The 19,251-nt window shown below is 53.0% G+C and overlaps 1 protein-coding gene across 1 annotated transcript in view; it reads right to left on the bottom strand.

The window, feature by feature from the left end:
* The window catches only part of HS3ST4 (heparan sulfate-glucosamine 3-sulfotransferase 4), a 327,521-nt gene extending 318,518 nt beyond the window's left edge, over nucleotides 1-9,003 (bottom strand). Inside the window, exon 1 of the mRNA XM_070413634.1 lies at nucleotides 8,273-9,003. Coding sequence (XP_070269735.1) covers nucleotides 8,273-9,003 — 731 coding nt within the window. The remainder of the gene's footprint in view (nucleotides 1-8,272) is intronic.
* Nucleotides 9,004-19,251: the final 10,248 nt, after the last annotated feature.

Genomic DNA, 19,251 nt, shown 5'->3' on the forward strand with positions numbered 1-19,251 from the left:
TCATCTTTCTGGTGCATTATAAATAACCATCCCTGTCCCTGGTTTGTTTGTTTCTTGTTTTGTAACAACAAGAGTGCATCTAAATTTACACCAATTCAGCTGTTAATCCACACCTGGGCACAGTCCGACCACCCTGAAATCTGGGATATAAATCAGGCAACACCCCCCATCAAATATTTATAACCCTGTTCTTGAATCAGAACCGTAACGGTTGTCTGACCATCCTCTCTTCAGTCAAACAAAATGTGGGAAGTAATGGAATCCTACGAATGAAGTCCAACACTTGGGCCATGGTCACAGAATTAATATTTTCACACCTAGACACACTGGACTGATCTCAATCTAGCAGCAAAGAACTCCAGTAGAAAGGGCGGGGGAGAGGGGATGGCAGACGGTGGAAAGGAAGAAATACTGTCCTAGAGAAAGAGGTCTCTCTCCATTTACTCATCTCTTTTTATTGCCCCTCAGTAAAGTCTTAAAATTTTGTTCTTACAAGTTCCTTGCAATTTTTGCTAAATTTATTCCTAGTTATTTTGTCTCTTGGGTTGATTCTATAAATAGAATATTGTCTCTCATTATATTTTCAAAATTGCTGGTGTAGGCATATAGGAAAATTGTAGATTTGCATATTAATTTCCTTGCCTTAATAAATCCTATTATCGTTCCTAATAGCGTCATTGTTTACTTAAGTTTTCAAAAAAAGAGAGTAACTTACTGGCAAGTGGTGATAATTCTACCTCCCACTTTCTTCTTCTTTTCCATATCTAATTGTATCATTTATTAATTCCTGAGCAACAGTAAATAACAGTGATGACCATGGGCTGCTGTTCTTGGTCTGGAGTTGTGGGGGCGTGTCAAGTGTCCCACCACTAAACACGATGCTGGGTTTGGGAATGACCCTATTTTATCACGGGTTGTACTAAAAATCAGGAACAGATATTTGATTTGATCAGATGTCTTTTTGGCATCCATAAAACAAATCCAAGAATTTTCTCATTTACCCATATTAAGAATAAGTCAAATTATTAGATTTTTCTAAGATTAAACCATCCTTCCATTCCTGGAGTGAATCTCACTTTGTCGAGACTTTTGTGAAATGGAATCAGGTGCTTGTCCATTTCTCTGCTCCAGGAGCTCCTGCAGATCACTGGCCATGACTGATGCAGATCTGACCCAGCAAGTAGGTAACAATCAATACATGTGCAATAAACGAATAAATGAATGGCTAAAACAAAGGCACTGAGCCTCCCAAATTAACCCTTTGCTCCTCTTCCTGGGTTAAAATACTGAGAGTGACCCTGTACCTGGCCCAGCGTGGGTCTATATGCTTAACAGGCATGTGGTTTACTGGCCCCCACTTCTAGCAACAGAATCCCTGCACCCCACATTCTCTGCAGGGAAACTATTCCTATGGTTCCAATGGGACTCACCCTGCTTCCCGGCTCCCACCACCCCCCAAGCTCACCAGCCTGACTGGACGCTGCACAGGACTGCTGTGGGGCGGGGCACATGACCAGCGGGGCCACGGCGTCTGCAGGAGTTTCTTACAGAAGCTCTTAAGGAAAATCATTTCTCATAAATTGATAAACATACACATGCTTATCAGGGTTGCTGCTGACCATCTTGCCTAAAATGTGGTGACACCGCCTATCTGAGAATGAAGCAAGGCAGGGACCGACACGGCAGAGAATGGGAAGGGGGAGACCTGGGGACGCCATTGGAGGCCCTGGATTCAGCTTTTCCTGATGCCAATTGCGCCCTAAGTCTTCCTAATTACATAAGCCAATAAATTACCTTTCTTGTTTATAACAGTTTCAGTTCAATCTCTAGCATTTACAGCTTTCATGTGTTGCCTTGTTTCCCTGTAAACAGATGTTTATATCTAAGTAAAGGTCGAAAAAAATTTTAAAAGAAGGTAATCCTAACTGGTAAGTGTTAAAAAAAAAAATTCAACAGCCTGCTTTTAATTAACAGCAAACTGGGCTGAAAGGTTCCCTCAGCAAGTTATAATTTCAGAGTGAAATTCCCAAGACAGTGAGAGAGGCGCTTGTTAAACCACAGAAACCAATGGAATCAAGGGGTTGCCGTAACTGGCGGAGGTTCGGCAGGTGTGGAGCCAGCATCCCCGTCCATCATGTGAGACCAAAGCCTTGGACACCTTCTGACATGCGGCCTAGCAATCGGCCCTTCACCCGTCTCCAGGCCTCCCTCCTGACCCGATTGGTGAGACTAAGAGTGAGTTGTGCTGTGATGGCCGGGGACAGTGGGAGCAGCCCCTGTCACAGGAGTCCCCGGGCCTTCCTGTCCAGCCCTGCGTTCGCAGTTGCTTCAGCTCCGCAGTCGGAGAGGGCAAGCCGCCCTGTCCCGGGCAGCACGCGCTCCTCCCGCAGGCTCCGGAAAATGCCCGCCTGCCGCCGGGCCTGCCGCCCACAGCTCACCCGTGCTGGACAGCCCCGCTGACTTCTCTCCTCCTTCTGCTCAAGTTACAAGAGACCAAATTCTGGAACCGGCTTTGATTATTCTCTGGAGAGCTACTTAAGAGCTGCTTCAGGGTTTGAAGTCCCTCATTCAGACATAATCTGGAAATAAAAGACTACATTCAAATGGAAAAATGCATTACAGCTTTCTCTTTGGGACCTTCAGGACTGATAAAATAAAAGGAAGGGAATGAAGAGAAAAGCAAGGGAAAAAGAAAAACTGGGAGAGAAAGGAAAGAAGGGGAGAGGGAAACTGGCTGTCACAAACTCTGTGGGTACTATGGATACCATTTTATTTCATCCTCACATAATCCCTTAGAAGTATCAGGAAGCCCATTATGCAGATGAGAAAACCGAGGCTTGGTGACATTAAGTAGCTTGTCCAGTGTCACGCAATCATGCTGCAATGTTGCTTCTATTCTACCCTTTTCTTCCTCTGAGCAATAAAGAAATCTGTTCTAGAACCAAAATATTTTAGTGAGTGAACGAATGGGCAGGCCCTATGGAGATGATCTAGCCCAGCCGTGGCAAACTACGGCCCGTTTGAAATGAATAAAACTAAAAAAAAAAAAAAAAGACCGTACCCTTTTATGTAATGATGTTTACTTTGAATTTATATTAGTTCACACAAACACTCCATCCATGCTTTTGTTCCGGCCCTCCGGTCCAGTTTAAGAACCCATTGTGGCCCTCGAGTCAAAAAGTTTGCCCACCCCTGATCTAGCCTCATCATCTAAGAAACAAAGATGAGAGCGAGAGCGAGAGCGAGAGCGAGAGAGAGAGAGAGTTGGTTGATTTAAGGAACCTGACGTCTGGTAGAACTGGTACGCGGCAGAACACAGCCTAGAACCCAACTTTTCTGACCAGAGCCTATAAGCGCAACTGATCCGCATGGATCAGATCCGGGCACTCGCAATTAGTGAGTGAACACATGAGAATTTCCCACCTTCCAGAAAACGCTCACTGGGAAGAAGCGGGAAATGTGTTTGGGAGCGGCCCTGTTCTGCCTCGATGCCCGTTTCCAACCAGCCCCCTTGCGTTGCAGCCACCACCTCTGCCCCATGCTGTGAAGCCCTGGGACCGGGAGGGGAACGGACACTGAAGTAGCCCGGAAGCAGGGTCCTGGCAGGGGCAAGGGGCTGGGCACATGGCTGGAAGCAGAGGCTGGGAATGGGGAGCAGCTGCTGTATCCAGCCCGCAGATGGGTTCCGCGTGCCTCCCAGTGCTGGCCCACACAGCACTTTTAAGAAATTTCACTCTTTGCCAGCATTCAAAAGCAGGAGATTTCACATTAAAACCTAATTTCCACTCTTTCTTACCAAATGAGAGACCAGGTAACCCTGACGCCACCTCTGAGCATGGAGAAGAGTAGCTGGGAAGCAAGCAGTGGGCACCCCTTTCCAGAATACATTCACCCCGTTTCTCCCCACCTGGTTCATTTCCCTCATTTGCAGGCTCCCCACGGCCCTCGGCGACCCCTGGTTTAAAAGGTTAAGCTGACACTGATTGCAAAGCCAGTCATTATTAGGCTTTTCCCAAAACACCCGGGTAAGGAAACATTCCGTGAACATTCTCACAGCTGAGACAGCAGGTAAAGCAGATGAGACCAACAAGACTGAGAAATGGAAAAACCCAGTTTGGGCCTATTTGGATTTCTGCTCTAGCACCCACTTTTTGCCTAGAAAATATATTCACTTGTATTATTTCATTTATTCCTCCCAACAATCCTGCAAGGAAGGAATTACCCTCAGGTAAACCGAAGCTGTTATCCAACCAAGACCATCCAACTAGAACGCGGCAAAGTCAGGAACTGAACCCAGGCTTGTCCAGCTACCAAGGCCGTGCTTTGGGGATAATAAAAGAACACTTTGGGAATCCTTGAGGCTCATTTCTACCCCAGGGCCTTTGCACTTGCTGTCCCCTCGATTTGAAAACCTCTCCACCCAGCTCTTCACCTGGGAGGACCTTCCTCCTTCACTTCATTCACATCCTTTCCACAGAGAGGAGTTCCCTGATCATTTGATTTTAGGTAACACGTGTGTGCGCACCGATGACGCTCTAAGCCCCTGCCCCTCACAGTGAGGCCCTGGGACCTGCAGTGTCAGCATCCCCCGCCCCTCCCAGTCGTGCTGAATCAGAGCCTGCATGTTAACAACATCCCCAGGTGACTCGTGTTGGAGCTTAAAAGTACTGATCTGCGGGAGCCCTGTCCAGCGGGTATAGAATGTGAGTCGCCAGTGTACCTTTAAATTTCCTAGCAGCCACACTGACAGAGGCACAAAGAAAGACGTGTGGGTTTGCCATTCCCCCCACACCCGGTGAAATGCCAGTTCCAGAACAAACAGGGCTTGCTTCCACTCTCCTGTGGCCCACTTTCTCCCCAGGACCGGAAACAGCGCTGGGACACGGAAGATACTGGTAAAAGTTGTGGAACACAAGAACGAGGACGGTCTTCCCAGTGCTTTCTGTGTGGCCATGCGGGGCAGACGAGGCCAGCTCACCGAGTGGGCAGCTCACCGCAGGCAGCTCACGGGGACCCTCCCAGAAACCCTGAGCAAGATGTGTGCCCTCGGGGCCACCTGTGAGCCAGGGGTGTCTCGATTACACTCACAGCCTCATCATGACGCTCAAACGTCATCACAGGCCTCTACAGCGCCAACCACCACAATCACAGGCGCCGTCCTCCTTCCTTCTCTCTCCAGACGCCATGTGGGAACCACGCTGTCACCACTGTCCTCCGGAAGCTGGCAGGACTGCAGCAGCCCTCCCCTGAGTGGCGTTCCCCAGCCAGTGGGCCGTGTGTCAGCGGCTGGCAGTGAGGACAGCCTGAAGCCCTGGAGGGTCACTTCCCATCGCCCTGGGCGCTTTCCAAAAGGCTACGCGGCCACGGTTGCAGCACAGTCTAAACCACGGGGGAGGCCGAGCTCCTGGCCTCCTCACTTTGATGAGTTCTGCTGTGGCAGCCCCGCCACAGGGCCCCGTCCTTACAGCACTTCAAGGCCCTGCCTGTACAGCTCACAGCTCACATCAGAGCACGTGAGGCGACTGGGACTCTGCCCTTTTATCTGAGGCGGGGCGTGGAGGGTGCAAGCTGCCCCACACCCTGACTGACCGCTGGCCTGTGCTGTCCACGAAGGGAGCCGGCTCTGCGGCGGCTGTAACACGCCCTAATCCAGGAGGCTATCTGGGCCTGGAAATCTGAGGCACATGTTCTAATCCCAAATGTGTTTTTAAATCACATTAGATCAACAGCACGGGAGGAAGCAAAACCCGGATCTAGACACCACTGGAGTGGCTCGGAGAAGGCACAGTGCTGGCTGCTGGGCGGCCCGCGGAAGGCCCAGGCCAGCCCTGCTGGCAGCAGCCGCTGCTGCTTCTGCCCCCCTCGCGGGAAATATCTGCAGAATTGGTGGGTCATGGGAGGCACCCTGAAAAGAAAAAGAAGTGCATGGGGGGGGGGGGGCCTTGAATTCACCTGGGGCTGTGTCATCGGGCAACAGAAGAGGAAGGTTCCGGTGGGTTTCGGCGCTCCGGGCAAGAGGAGCCCTTCAGTCCAGAGGCCGCCACTGCCAAGGCGGAGCCACACCAGCGAGGAGTCTGTCCTGGTCTGACTCGGTACCACAGCCTCCTCTCTATGCCAGTGAGGATGCCATGCCCGCTTCCTCCACGCACACAGGCTGGAGCCTGGGACAGAGCCCAGGAAAATCCCCGGGCCTCAGAGCACGCTGGCCCTGGTGAGGCTAGAGAGGCACCAAGTCATCGGGGCACACGTGGCTTCAGTGGGTGCAGGGGGTTCTGGGAGTCCGCTCGGCTAAGATTCCCTCCGTGTTCGACAGACTCTCCTCCAGCACTTCAGGTGACACCTCAGCAATACAGGGGCCCCCCACCCGGACAGCCTGGGGCAGGACTGAGGACAGGACGACTCCTGGTCTTCCACTTCCTGCCACATCTCCCTGGTGTCGCAGCTGGAAGGGGAGCCCCAGATACCACAGCTAGGTCCCCACGGCCAGGCAGTGTATGTGCCTCCTTTTCCAGCCTCGGTGTAAAAGAACATGGGGAAACCAGGCATCTTCCATCCCCTCTCAGAAAATTGTCCAGCCCCTCCCGCGGGCTTCCTGACTCGCATCCCACACACACCCCTCACCACCTTTACGGCATCTCATCAGACCCCCCTTCTGTTTCCAGCTGCTGCAAAGCTACCCACACACATTTCAGAAAGATCTGATCCTTAGGCCGCCCTCTCCCCAAAAGGGCATTTGACACTTCTCACAAGATACACAGCTTTGAAATCAGAAGGGGGGGGGGGGGAGCCAGCTACCCTCATGAGACCAAAGCTGCCCCATAGAAGAAGCTAGAACCTTCCTGCAACCATCAGTTAAGGGAACCCTCCCCAGACATCACGCCCCTCCTAGGGGTGCATTCCTCATCCTAACACCTCCTTAGTGATAACTGCTACCTGGAAGGATGGCTGTGATGTTTACGGTACTGATTTTCCAGTTAAATTGGGCACTTGCTGTTTCATGTCTGGAGAGGAAGGGGCTGTTTGAAGCCTCCTAAAATGTTGAAATTAGTTCTGGCTTTTGAAACAGACAGGACATTAACAGACACATTTGCTATTTTCTTTCATGTGCTGGAATGTTTATGCGCCAAGTGCACTTCTCTCCAGCTTCCCAAGTACAAGGCACATTTTAAAGGGGGGAGGGGGGGGGCGGGGATCAATCACACATTTATTGTATATTTCTGAAGTTGTCATTTCGGAAACTTTCCCAGGCTGTAATTTAAACTGAGACAGCCATCCCTTCAACAGGAAAACAACTTGTTAGGAAACAATCCTTAGTTTACCTATTGGCTCTGTTAGGATGATAACATCACTTTAGCTGACACAGCCTGTGTCTACGTTTGACAATTGCAATTAATTACTGAGATGCAACAGAGATGGGGCCAGCCAGCCAGATCCGTTTTCCAAAGAGACATAAAACAGGAGGAGAGAGGGAAGGAGAAACCAAAGGAGGCTTGCATGCGGGCATCTGCGCCAGTGCTGCTTTAAATGTTATGGCTGGCAAGGAAGCTGGGGCATCCATTTATTTCACCTGCGCTCAACTTTCTGGTCCCCTCTTCCCTACCCCTACCCCTGCCTCCCCCCCCCCCGCCCCCCCCTTCACCGGCAGAGGGGGGAACAGGAGGGGGGTGAATGTCCACCTTCTGGGGAAGGGCTTGGGTGCAGGCAGCAACACCCACGGCACCTCTGTCACCTGCCCCCAGTGTTCATCCGGCCAAGGGGGACAGAAAGTTCTGGAGATGGGGGACATCCTAGGTCTTTACTAGAAAGCCCGAACTCGCCAGCACCACCTTTTTAACTGTTCCCTGTCCATTTTGCTCTAACCTGAAAATACTTAAAGTTGGATTCCAGCCACGCAGATGCGTTCCAGGGCGATTCTGAGAGATTCCTGGGGATCTCAACGCCCTTTAGTCAACATAGCTGTCCTGACTCAGTCCTCAGCGTCCCCAACAGGAGCGCAGAGCTCCCCAAGAGCCTGTGGGAGGAACGCTGGGGCACCAGGGCTGGGGACTCCCAGGCACGGAGCTGCGCAGATTCAGAAAGCAGCTGGCTGGACGCGCAGCTCGGGAGGCAGAGCCCCGCCGCCACCTCCTCCCTCGCCCTGGCTGGCCCCAGCCCTCCCCACCGCGCCCCGGGCGCCCCGCCAGGGTTCCAGAGCCTCCGCGGGGCGCGGGGCCCTCAAGACGGCGCCAGGACTTCCCTTCGAGTCCCCCAACCGCCGAGCCCCGGGTCCTACCTGTACCACTCCAAGCCCTTCTCGTAGTTCCTGTCGAAGAAGTGCGGCTCTACGCCCACCGCCCGCACGTCCGGGTGCACGCGGATCGCCTCCAGCAGCGCTCGGGTTCCGCCTTTCTTGACCCCGATGATCAGCGCCTGGGGCAGCTTCTTCTCCCCGTAGTCCGGGGTGCTGGCGGCGCCGCCCCGCTCGCTGCTCGCGTTGGCCGCCCTCCGGCCTGCGAGGTCCTCGTCGGTGGTGCTGGACTCCTGCGCGTCCCTCTCCAGCAGCGCGCTCCGCACCGCGGTCATCTCGCTGGGGTCCGGCGGGGTCCGAGGCCAGGCGTCCCGGGCGCCGCCGCCGCCGCTCGCCAGCCCCCAGCCGTCCGCCCCGGGGGCGGCGGGCTGCTCGGGAGGCTCGGTCAGCTCCACGCGGCTCGCGTTGTCCGGCGGCGGCGCGGGCGGCTGCGAGGGGGCGCCGAGGCGCACGGGGGGAGGCGGCAGAGAGGGCGGCGGCGGGCTCGGCGGGGGCTCGGCGGCGGCGCCCGGCGGCTCCTGCAGCGCCAGCGGGAACTGCAGGGACCCCGAGCCGCCCAGGAGGTTGTAGCACAGGTAGGTGACGGACAGGGACAACGTGCACATAAACAGCAGCTTGCGCGCCGGCGGCCCCTTAGCCGAGGCGCCGGGCGGCGGCGGCGGGGCGAGAGGTGGAGGCGGAGGCGGCGGCGGAGGAGGTACGGGCCACGGGGCCATCGCGGCTCCCGGCTCGCGGCGGCGGCGGCCCCCAGCGCTGCCCGGACATGGTTTCAGCCGCCGCCCCCGCCGCCGCCGCCGCCGCCGCCGCTGCCCAGCCGCCCCGGCTGCATGAAGCGACGCCGCTGCGCCCCCGGCCCTGGCCGCTGTCCCGCTGCGCCCGGGGCAAGCCCGGCCGCATGGCCCCCTTCCCCGCTCTGCCCGCGGAGTCCGGGCGGCCCCCCGGCTCCCCCCTCAGCCTCTGGCAAGGGGACCGAGGGGGGCGCGCGGGCCCGGCTGCACCTGCTCCGCCTGCAGCGCCTCCGTTTCCAGGCTCGGCCGCGGCTCCTGCTCCAGCCTCTGCCGCCGCCGCCGCGCGCTGTTGCGGCCCCGAGTTCCTTCCCGCTGCTAACTTTCTGCCGGGAGAGCGAGCGGCGCGAGGGGAGGCGGAGGCCGGGCGCGCGCCCCGCGCCGCCGAGGGAGGGGGTGTGCGCCTCGCGCGCGCCTGCGGAGGGGGCGCGGGAGCGGAGGCGAGCGCAGGGCTGGGGAGCCCGGGAAGCGGAGATTGTGTGCCCCCCGCCTGAACGCACACACACTGGAGGTGTTCCCCGCCCAGCCCCGTGGCTTCCCTTTCCCTGGGAGCCTGGGACGCCGCGTTCTCCATCCTTTCCCAGTACTTTCGGGGCGTAAAGCCCGCCGCCCGCCGCCGGTGCCAGGCACCAGGAAGCAGGGGGCCAGGGGCGAGCGAGCTCAGCTTCCCTTTGCCCTGGGACTCCAGGCAAACTCTGCGGGCCCCTGACCCGCCCTTCTCTCCCTGGATAGCCTCCTGCCTTGCCCCCGGAGCGATTTCTTCTCCATAGCAGCTTCCCCATCCCAATTTCCATCTTCCCAGCCTCCCCATCTTAGCTTGGAGCTCCTAGTGGGTGGAGCTTTGACACAAACCCCGGGTTTTCCTACCCCAAACCTTTTGCCTCTGTCCTGCCACCAGGTGACTGCTTTCTGCCCTGAAACCTGAGACTGCCCCCTTTTTAATCACAGTTACGCCATGGTCCCTTGGGGACATTGCCACTAAAAGAATTCAGATTTCCCTGGACTGAAATAGACTGAGACCATCGTCGATCTATGCACCTAATAAACAAACAAGTTAGGCGACTCTGCTTCCTGGGGACAGGACTGGACCTGGACCCCACCCTACCCCCACCCCCCACCTGGCGCCATCCCTCCCATGGGCCTGGCCCTGTGAGTCCCAGGTATCAGCTAGCCACAGCTGGGTGTCTGGCAGGTCTGATGTGGTTGGCATCTCGAGTTTTGTTTGATCACATAATAGATACAACAGTTGAAAGAAAATGTATATAATGTCTAAATATTAACTAGATACCCAGTGTCAAAGAGGAAAAAGAAATGTTAATCAAATAAGATGAAGAACAGGGACTTTTCCCCGAGCGAACAAAAGCTCACTGCTGCTCTCAGCTGGACAGAGTCTCCTTCACCGCAGCTCTAGTTCAGATAAAGATTATTCCCTCGTAATGCATCTTTATGGTGCACTGGGGGCTCGGAACGCAGGGTCTGGTGTCCTGTAAATCACCCGGGGAACCAGGGGTGCTTTCTCAGGCTCACACAGCTGCATTACTGTGCTGGGAACAGCTGAGGGACGCAGCTCACCCATCCCTCTTTCCAGCCCAGCCCAGCGTAGGGAGGTCAGCCAGGAGGCCACTGCCAGGGTCCCTCACCCTTGCAAGGCCAGGCGCCGGGAGGCCCAGCCTGCGGCCCAGGGCTCGCCTACACAAGTAGCACCTGCACTCTCTACCCACCCTCTCAGCCATGCAAAGAACCTGTGCCACAGTCTAGTTTTACGAAAGACATGCTTTCAAATTTGGAAAGGTTTGGACAAAATGGTATTAAAATTGAGCCCAGAGGTGGCAAACGGAGAGCTGAGTGTGGCCAGCACAGTGATGGGAAGAAATTTAAAACAGTTGCAATATTTTAAAATTGAGGGCTTTCCCCAAAAATATCTGGATACGAGGTTTCTGTTGAAACAGCAGATCCGGCAACTCTGGGCCCCTCGCTGGAGCTGAGAAGCCATGTAGGTGGGGCGTCTGCAGGGCCTTCGTGGTGCCCACCCCCGCAAACTCCCCTGCATGTACCTTACTTGCCTGGAGACTGCTAAAGAGGAAATCTCCCAGGACCCTTTCCCCCTCTTGTCCCCAAACGGTCTCACTTGGATAAGAGACTCTTGCAGGAACAGAGCCCGCCGGGAACGTTAGGCTACAGCTGCTGGGGGAGAGTTGGTGTGGGGAGAGGAACGTCTCTCAGCTGGTGCCTCTTCCTCTTCTCTGCTCTTGATCCAGGCTTTTTCTGGGAGCAGGTTCTTCAGGACCCTGTGATGAGAAGTAGGGGCTGTTTCATAGGGAGAACTCGGCCTCCAAGACCCCCCGGGCCTGGAGACTAGAGAGAAGGATTGTTCTGTTTCCTCAGCTACACCCATGCTCCGTCAGACCCCCCCCCCCCCGAGTTTTACAGTGCTCCCAGGTGTGCCCAGGCCTCCAGCACGCCTCATTGCTACAGGCCCCAGAAGCTGCGGACGCCCTCTCTGACCCAGAGCCCGCCTGCCCCACCTGACTGAGAAGCCCTAACCGCTTCCCCTTTGCGCTCACGGTCCTGCGTGCCCCGCCACCTGAACATGCATCGCGGTTTCCTCATTCTCCTCCGCACGGTTAGATGATAACGTTAGAGTATGGCCGTCCTGGGCCGGCTGAGTGGCTCTCCGACCGGTCATTTCCCCTCCCTGCGCCTCATTTTCTGCATATATAAACTATGTTTTCATCAAGAATGAAATTGACTCTGGCCAGCGTGGCTCAGTGGTTGAGCGCCGACCTGTGAACCAGGGGGTCAGGGTTCGATTCCAGGTCAGGGCACATGCCCGGGTTGTGGGCTCCATCCCCAATAGGGGGCGTGCAGGAGGCAGCTGATCACTGATTCTCTCTCATCATTGATGTCTCTATCTCTCTCTCCCTCTCCCTTCCTCTCTCTGAAATCAATAAAAACATATTAAAATTTAAAAAGAGAAAAAAAAATGAAATTGGCTTACATAACATAAGCAAAAATACCGGGCCTGGTGCCTGACGTACAGTGGTCACCAATAATTATTTGAATCTAAATGCTGGCTCCTGCCATGCCTGCTCCCAGGAAAGCCTTATCCTCAGAACATGCGTGTGCACCCTTCTGTCCAGCCAGCCGGCGTGGGCGCTGAGCTGTCAGTAACAATCATCATGCCAAGTCGAATGCCTTCTAAATTTTTTAAGCAATAGAAACTAACTCTGGCTAACTTCATTTGTGTGTTGTTGTTTTTTAATTAAAGAAATTTATGAGGAGGATGTGTAATAACTCCCATAACTGAAGGGGATTTTTAAAAAAATCAACAAATAAGAAGCAAAGACGGGTTTGGGGAAGGCCTGCAAGCATGCCATACTCGCGGCCCGCGGGAGGCATGCGGCCCGAGAGTTCGACATGTTGCTGATAGAGCGTATGGTGTACAGAGGTCGGTACTGCCCTTCACCACACAGTCCCGGCGGCCGGCGGCCCACAGACAGGACCCTCTTCCTGCCTCCGCCGGTGCCGTGTGACTGACACGGGCTGATGGAGCTCGGGCACAGGCGAGGCAGTTGCCAGTGGGAGTGTTTCCCGCCTGACAATCCTGCCAGGAGTTGGAGTGGCCTGTCTTCACCGCCACCTGCTCCGTCCCCGCGCTGAGTGAGGACAGTGCAGAGCCAGCGCTGATGACAGGCAGCAGCATCAAGTGCCCTGGGTGGTTTTCAGCTCCTAAGACCTGGGGTTGGTTGTGAGTGCAACACACCCCACACTATGTGACTTACGAAAGCACACGTATTCCTTTCCTCTCGTGTTGACCAGTGACGTCAGCAGGCCCCGTTAGAGTTAGGGGGGGAGGAGGGTGAGGCCATGTTAGAGTTAGGTGGGGAGGAGGGTGAGCAGGCCCTGTTAGAGTTAGGGGAGGAAGGTGAGCAGGCCCTGTTAGAGTTAGGGGGGAGGGTGAGCAGGCCCTGTTAGAGTTAGGGGGGAGGGTGAGCAGGCCCTGTTAGAGTTAGGGGGGGAGGAGGGTGAGCAGGCCCTGTTAGAGTTAGGGGGGGAGGAGGGTGAGCAGGCCCTGTTAGAGTTAGGGGGGGAGGGTGAGGCCATGTTAGAGTTAGGGGAGAGGGTGAGCAGGCCCTGTTAGAGTTAGGGGGGAGGGTGAGCAGGCCCTGTTAGAGTTAGGGGGGAGGGTGAGCAGGCCCTGTTAGAGTTAGGGGGGGAGGGTGAGCAGGCCCTGTTAGAGTTAGGGGGGAGGAGGGTGAGCAGGCCCTGTTAGAGTTAGGGGGGGAGGAGGGTGAGCAGGCCCTGTTAGAGTTAGGGGGGGAGGAGGGTGAGCAGGCCCTGTTAGAGTTAGGGGGGGAGGAGGGTGAGCAGGCCATGTTAGAGTTAGGGGGGGAGGAGGGTGAGCAGGCCCTGTTAGAGTTAGGGGGGGAGGAGGGTGAGCAGGCCCTGTTAGAGTTAGGGGAGAGGGTGAGTAGGCCCTGTTAGAGTTAGGGGAGAGGGTGAGCAGGCCCTGTTAGAGTTAGGGGAGAGGGTGAGCAGGCCCTGTTAGAGTTAGGGGGGGAGGAGGGTGAGCAGGCCCTGTTAGAGTTAGGGGAGAGGGTGAGCAGGCCCTGTTAGAGTTAGGGGAGAGGGTGAGCAGGCCCTGTTAGAGTTAGGGGGGAGGGTGAGCAGGCCCTGTTAGAGTTAGGGGGGGAGGAGGGTGAGCAGGCCCTGTTAGAGTTAGGGGAGAGGGTGAGCAGGCCCTGTTAGAGTTAGGGGGGGAGGAGGGTGAGCAGGCCCTGTTAGAGTTAGGGGGGGGAGGAGGGTGAGCAGGCCCTGTTAGAGTTAGGGGGGGAGGAGGGTGAGCAGGCCCTGTTAGAGTTAGGGGAGAGGGTGAGCAGGCCCTGTTAGAGTTAGGGGGGGAGGAGGGTGAGCAGGCCCTGTTAGAGTTAGGGGAGAGGGTGAGCAGGCCCTGTTAGAGTTAGGGGAGGAGGGTGAGCAGGCCCTGTTAGAGTTAGGGGAGAGGGTGAGCAGGCCCTGTTAGAGTTAGGGGGGGAGGAGGGTGAGCAGGCCCTGTTAGAGTTAGGGGGGAGGGTGAGCAGGCCCTGTTAGAGTTAGGGGAGAGGGTGAGCAGGCCCTGTTAGAGTTAGGGGGGGAGGAGGGTGAGCAGGCCCTGTTAGAGTTAGGGGAGAGGGTGAGCAGGCCCTGTTAGAGTTAGGGGGGGAGGAGGGTGAGCAGGCCATGTTAGAGTTAGGGGGGAGGGTGAGCAGGCCATGTTAGAGTTAGGGGAGGAAGGTGAGCAGGCCCTGTTAGAGTTACAGGGGGAGAGAAAATCATTGATCAACTGTCTCCTGTACACCCCCAACCGGGGATCCAGCCCCAAACCGGGGCATGTATCCTGACTTTGAATCCCATCACCTCCTGGTATGATGCCCAACCACTGAGCCATGCCAGCCGGGCCAATCATATATTTCTTATTATAAATCGCAGTCTCACAGCTTACCCCCTGGTCTTCTCACAGGGTCCCTTAGAGCAAACAATCACAGAGGTCAAAAGGTAGTGGCACGTGACTAGAACCCCATTCAGTCACGAGTAACCAGCCGGCCCAGCATCTTATCACATGAAAATATGGTGCAGGAGGAGGCCACTCAAGTTTGTAGGCCACCGTCCGATCTCCTCCGGTCCCCAGAGCAGGAGTGGTCTCAGCTGCATATGCCCCTCTTCCAGGCGCACCTGCTATAAGGAGGCAGGAGACAATACCATCTCGCTCTGAGCCTCTTTCGAGTGTAATGTTGGGTTTCCCTCATGACGAAGCCCAGCCATATGTTCATCCCTGACCCTCCTCCCCACGTGGGCCCAAACTCTTACCCCTTTTGCTTTCCTGGACCACAGGCAGCAGTACTGGTCTAGCAAGTGCCTCCCTCCGTCCGTGTGGGGTGAGGTGAGGGGACACAGGTGCAGAACTGAGGGACAGCTTCACCTCCAGGCAGCGCAGCTGCACTCACTGCTGATCCCAATTGCCGGCAGGGTGAAGGCACCGCCTGCTCAGTCAGGCCCTTGGGAATTGTGACAGCTCCCAGCTCAGGAACCGCGCCTGTTCACAGCCCCTGTAGCTGCAGCCCAGGTCCTGTGATCCCTGCATCAAGGAGGGAAACATGTAGGTGACGTGGGAAGAAGAGGGAAAAGTGCAGTCATTATTGTCCTCCATTGGCAAGAACTGCAGTCGCATCAGCACCCTTCCCACACCCCCTTTCCCAGATCCACCCCAAAACAGAGCAAGACACCCCCTGGGACTTCCTCCAGCCCCACTCATGTTCACACTGAGTGGGAGCACACACTCAGGAAGGTGTTGATTTTTTACTTTTATTAGTTGCCAATGGCTTAGTTGCTATTACTGCTTTTACTGATTCGTAAAAGCCTCTTAGGTATTAAGGATACAGATTTTTCCCCTCTACCATATATCTTCCAATTACTGAGTTACCAGCTTGTCTTTACCAGGAAATTGTTTTAGTGTTTTTAATTACATATGCTTTTCATTTTTATGATTCATATTCCATCTCTCAAGCATTTTCTTTGTAGTTTTTACCTTTGGTGGAAAACGGTGTCCCCAAAGTCAATGTACATTTTCTTCTAGTACATTTTTGGTTTATTATTTTTTTCTAAACTTAAATGTTGAAAGCATCTGACATTTATTTTGACATACGGTCTTACACAAGGATCTAACTGTATTTTGTTCTTCATTTTCCTGGCACTGGTTACTTCCCGACAGTTTGAAACTCAAATGTGATATAATAAAGGTATAATGTTGGAGCTTCCCACCCAGAAACACAGACGATAAATCTCCACTCATTCAATCTTCTTTCTTATCTCTTATGGGACTTCTTTACTTTTATTGACATAAACCCTGCACAGATCTTTGTCTGGAGGAATGTCCTGACATCTAATTGTGCTTTGCTTAATTTTATAAGGCTTCTTGTTTTCTTTCTGTTTCATTCACTCTTTCTATTGCCATTTGAAGTGACTGGGATACTCTGGACCCTGGATTGGACGTGGAGGTAGCAGCGAGGCAGAAAGCAAGAGCCCGTTAAGGCAGAAACAATCACACAAGCAGGTTTTTGAAAGCGAGGCAGATGCCAGGAGAGAGAAAATGCTGAGCGCGGGGAGCACATCGGTGGAGCACAGCAGCGAGCTCACCGGCAAGAGAGAACCCCCAAGAGGAAGTGACATTTGCGTCCGTGTGTAGAAGGAACATGGGATTAAGCCAGGTAAAGCGAGATTATTTTTAGCAGCGCAACATCTCACCCACTTCATGCATTATAAATACACTGAGCAAAGTAAACCGAAGGCAACTTCCCTGAGAGAAAGGGGTGCCTGCCAAAGCCACAGCAAACGTTCCGAGAGCCATGAGAGAAGAGAACCGGAAAGACCAGAACAAGACAGGAGGCCTTCCGTCACGGCCTTACTCAGCACACACCGGGCTCAGTGGATGCGATAAAACAAGAGAGGATAACAAAGTGTGAGAGTTGGGAAGAAACAAAGAAAGTTTTGTTACTTGCAAAGTATATGTTTGGTGACAACAAAAACAAAAACAAAAAACCTTTGGAAATATACAAACAAAAAAATAAATTAAAAATGCAAGTAGTAACAACATTCTCATATACAATCAGGATATAGTTAGAAAATATAATTTTAAAAGAAGATCCTATTCAGAATTACAATAAAATCCATTAAATACTTATTAATAAATCTAATGAAAAGCAAGCAAGTCCTTTATAGAAGATAAAATTATACAACTTTTTGGAAGGACATTGTATTAATTACGTTTCTTGGCTGTCATAACAAAGTACCACAAACTGTGTGGCTTACACCAGAAATTCCCTCTTTTCAGTCAGGAGGTCAGGGGTCAGGCTCTGGGTGTGGGTGGCAGGCTCCCTCTGAGGCTGCAGAGCCTTCCTGCCTGGCCCGGCTCCCGACGGGGCGGGGCGGCAACCTCGGAGTTCCTCAGCTTGAGCTGTTCCCCCCAGTTCTGCTCTGTGGTCACGTGGCCTCCTCCCTGCGTGTCTCTGTCTTCTCAGGCCACTTTCCTCTCCTGGCGAGGACACCGGTCAGATGGCTCAGGGCCCACCCTAACGACCTTGTCTTAACTTGGTTACATCTACCAAGACCCTATTTCCAAATAAGTTTCCATTCACAGGTACTAGGAGGTAGGACTTCAACATACCTTTTTGGGAGACACAGTTCAACTCATAACAGGCATAAAAATATGTGAATAACAGCCCTGGCTGCTGTGGCTCAGTCGGTTGGAGCATCATCCTATACACGGAAAAGGTTGCAGGTTCCATTTCTGGTCAGGGTGCATACGAAAGGCTACTGACCAATGTCTCTCTCTCACATCAATGTTTCTCTCTCTCTCTCTCAAAATTAATAAAAACATATCCTTGGATGAGGATTAAAATATCTATATGAATAAACAAGTAAAACCTATGCATTTATTATATTTATAAATGAAAAACTCGGTACTGTAAAAATAAAATTCTCACCTTTAATCAATAAATTCCATGTAATTTCAAACAGAATCCCAACAGGGTCATGTGTAGGTATGGAGTAAGTATGATGGATTATGTTTATATTTTCATGTTAATTTTAAATTTCACATAGAGGTATAGAGGAAACCTAATATCAACCCCTCCTTTATTTATTTATTTATTTATTTTTTAAAATATATTTTATTGATTTTTTACAGAGAGGAAGGGAGAGAGAGAGTTAGAAACATCGATGAGAGAGAAACATCTATCAGCTGCTTCCTGCACACTCCCTACTGGGGATGTGCCTACAACCAAGGTACATGCCCCTGACCGGAATCGAACTTGGGACCTTTCAGTCCGCAGGCCGACGCTCCATCCACTGAGCCAAACCAGTTTCAGCTTAACCCCTCCTTTAGAGGAAAAAAAAAAGCACAAAAATGTGTAACAAGAAAAACTAGTATCCCTTGAAGGAGGGAGAGTTAAGAAGGAAGAGGGACTTTAATTAAATGGAAAGATTAAAGTAAATTTCTTAGCCCCAAAGTACTTTGATTATCCAGGTGCTATGAGGTAAATTCTTTCCATATTCTGATAGGAAAGCTGAATTGACAACCTCATGAGCTAATCAAGGAGCTCAGGTTGTTGATATAAACTAAGATGAAGTTCCCAAGTAGAAAATATTGCAAGTAGAAGCAAATGTAACCAGGTAATCTGATCTCTGGGAATGACAGGTGGGATCCAGTGTATTTTCCTACCCTTCTATGTATAAAGAAGTCTCTTGTTAAGAAGTTATTTTTTAATGTATTTTTATTGATTTCAGAGAGGAAGGGAGAGGGAGAGAGAGATAGAAACATCAATGATGAGAGAGAATCATTGATCGGCTGCCTCCTACACACCCCAGACTGGGGATCAAGCCTGCAACCCAGGCATGTGCCCTGATCGGGAATCGAACCCTGACCTCCTGGTTCATAGGGCGACGCTCAACCATTGAACCACACCAGTCAGGCCAAAGTTATTTTTATAGCAGAGTAGGTCTTTACTTATCTGACATGTAAAAATTTGTATGTGCATGAATGTTGATGTGCAAAATACATTTTTCATAATTGTGAGAAGTCAAAAAATATGACTAATGAAGGAAGAGGTAGTGATTGTTCGTATTGTCATTCCTCTCAGTGCAGTCATTTACAATTAATTCACTGGGGGTTTGACGCACTTTTATTTTGAAGTAGTTGTAGTGACAAATGAGTGTGTGGATAGTGCAGAGTCCTTCCCCCTCTTCACCCACCGCCCCTGGTGCTAGCATCATATATGAGATGGCACAGGTGTCCAAACGCAGAAGTGAGCCTGGCCACAGTACTGTCAACTAACCCACAGGCTTATCTTCCTGTTTCGCTGGTGTCTCCACTGACACCCTTTTTTTTGTACCAGTGTCCAGCTGTGCTGTGTCTGTCCTCGTGTCTTCTTAATGTCCTCTGGTCCGTGTGGAGGAGGAGGTCACCCGGCGGGCAGGACCGCCCTTGGCCCTCAGGCTGCACCCAGGCACTGAGGCTCCGTGCCTCCTCCCCTGTCCGTGGTATGTGTGTTCTGCCCACTGTCCCACCGTGGGAGCCGTTTCAAGGACACAGCTTGGAGAGAGTGAAGTGTTGTTGAGACGTCTGGATTGAATATGTGACTGAAA

The sequence above is a fragment of the Myotis yumanensis genome, unplaced genomic scaffold, assembly GCF_028538775.1.
Source record: "Myotis yumanensis isolate MYYU_CA2020_CCGP unplaced genomic scaffold, mMyoYum1.0.hap1 SCAF_4, whole genome shotgun sequence".
In the NCBI taxonomy this organism is placed as follows: Eukaryota; Metazoa; Chordata; class Mammalia; order Chiroptera; family Vespertilionidae; genus Myotis; species Myotis yumanensis.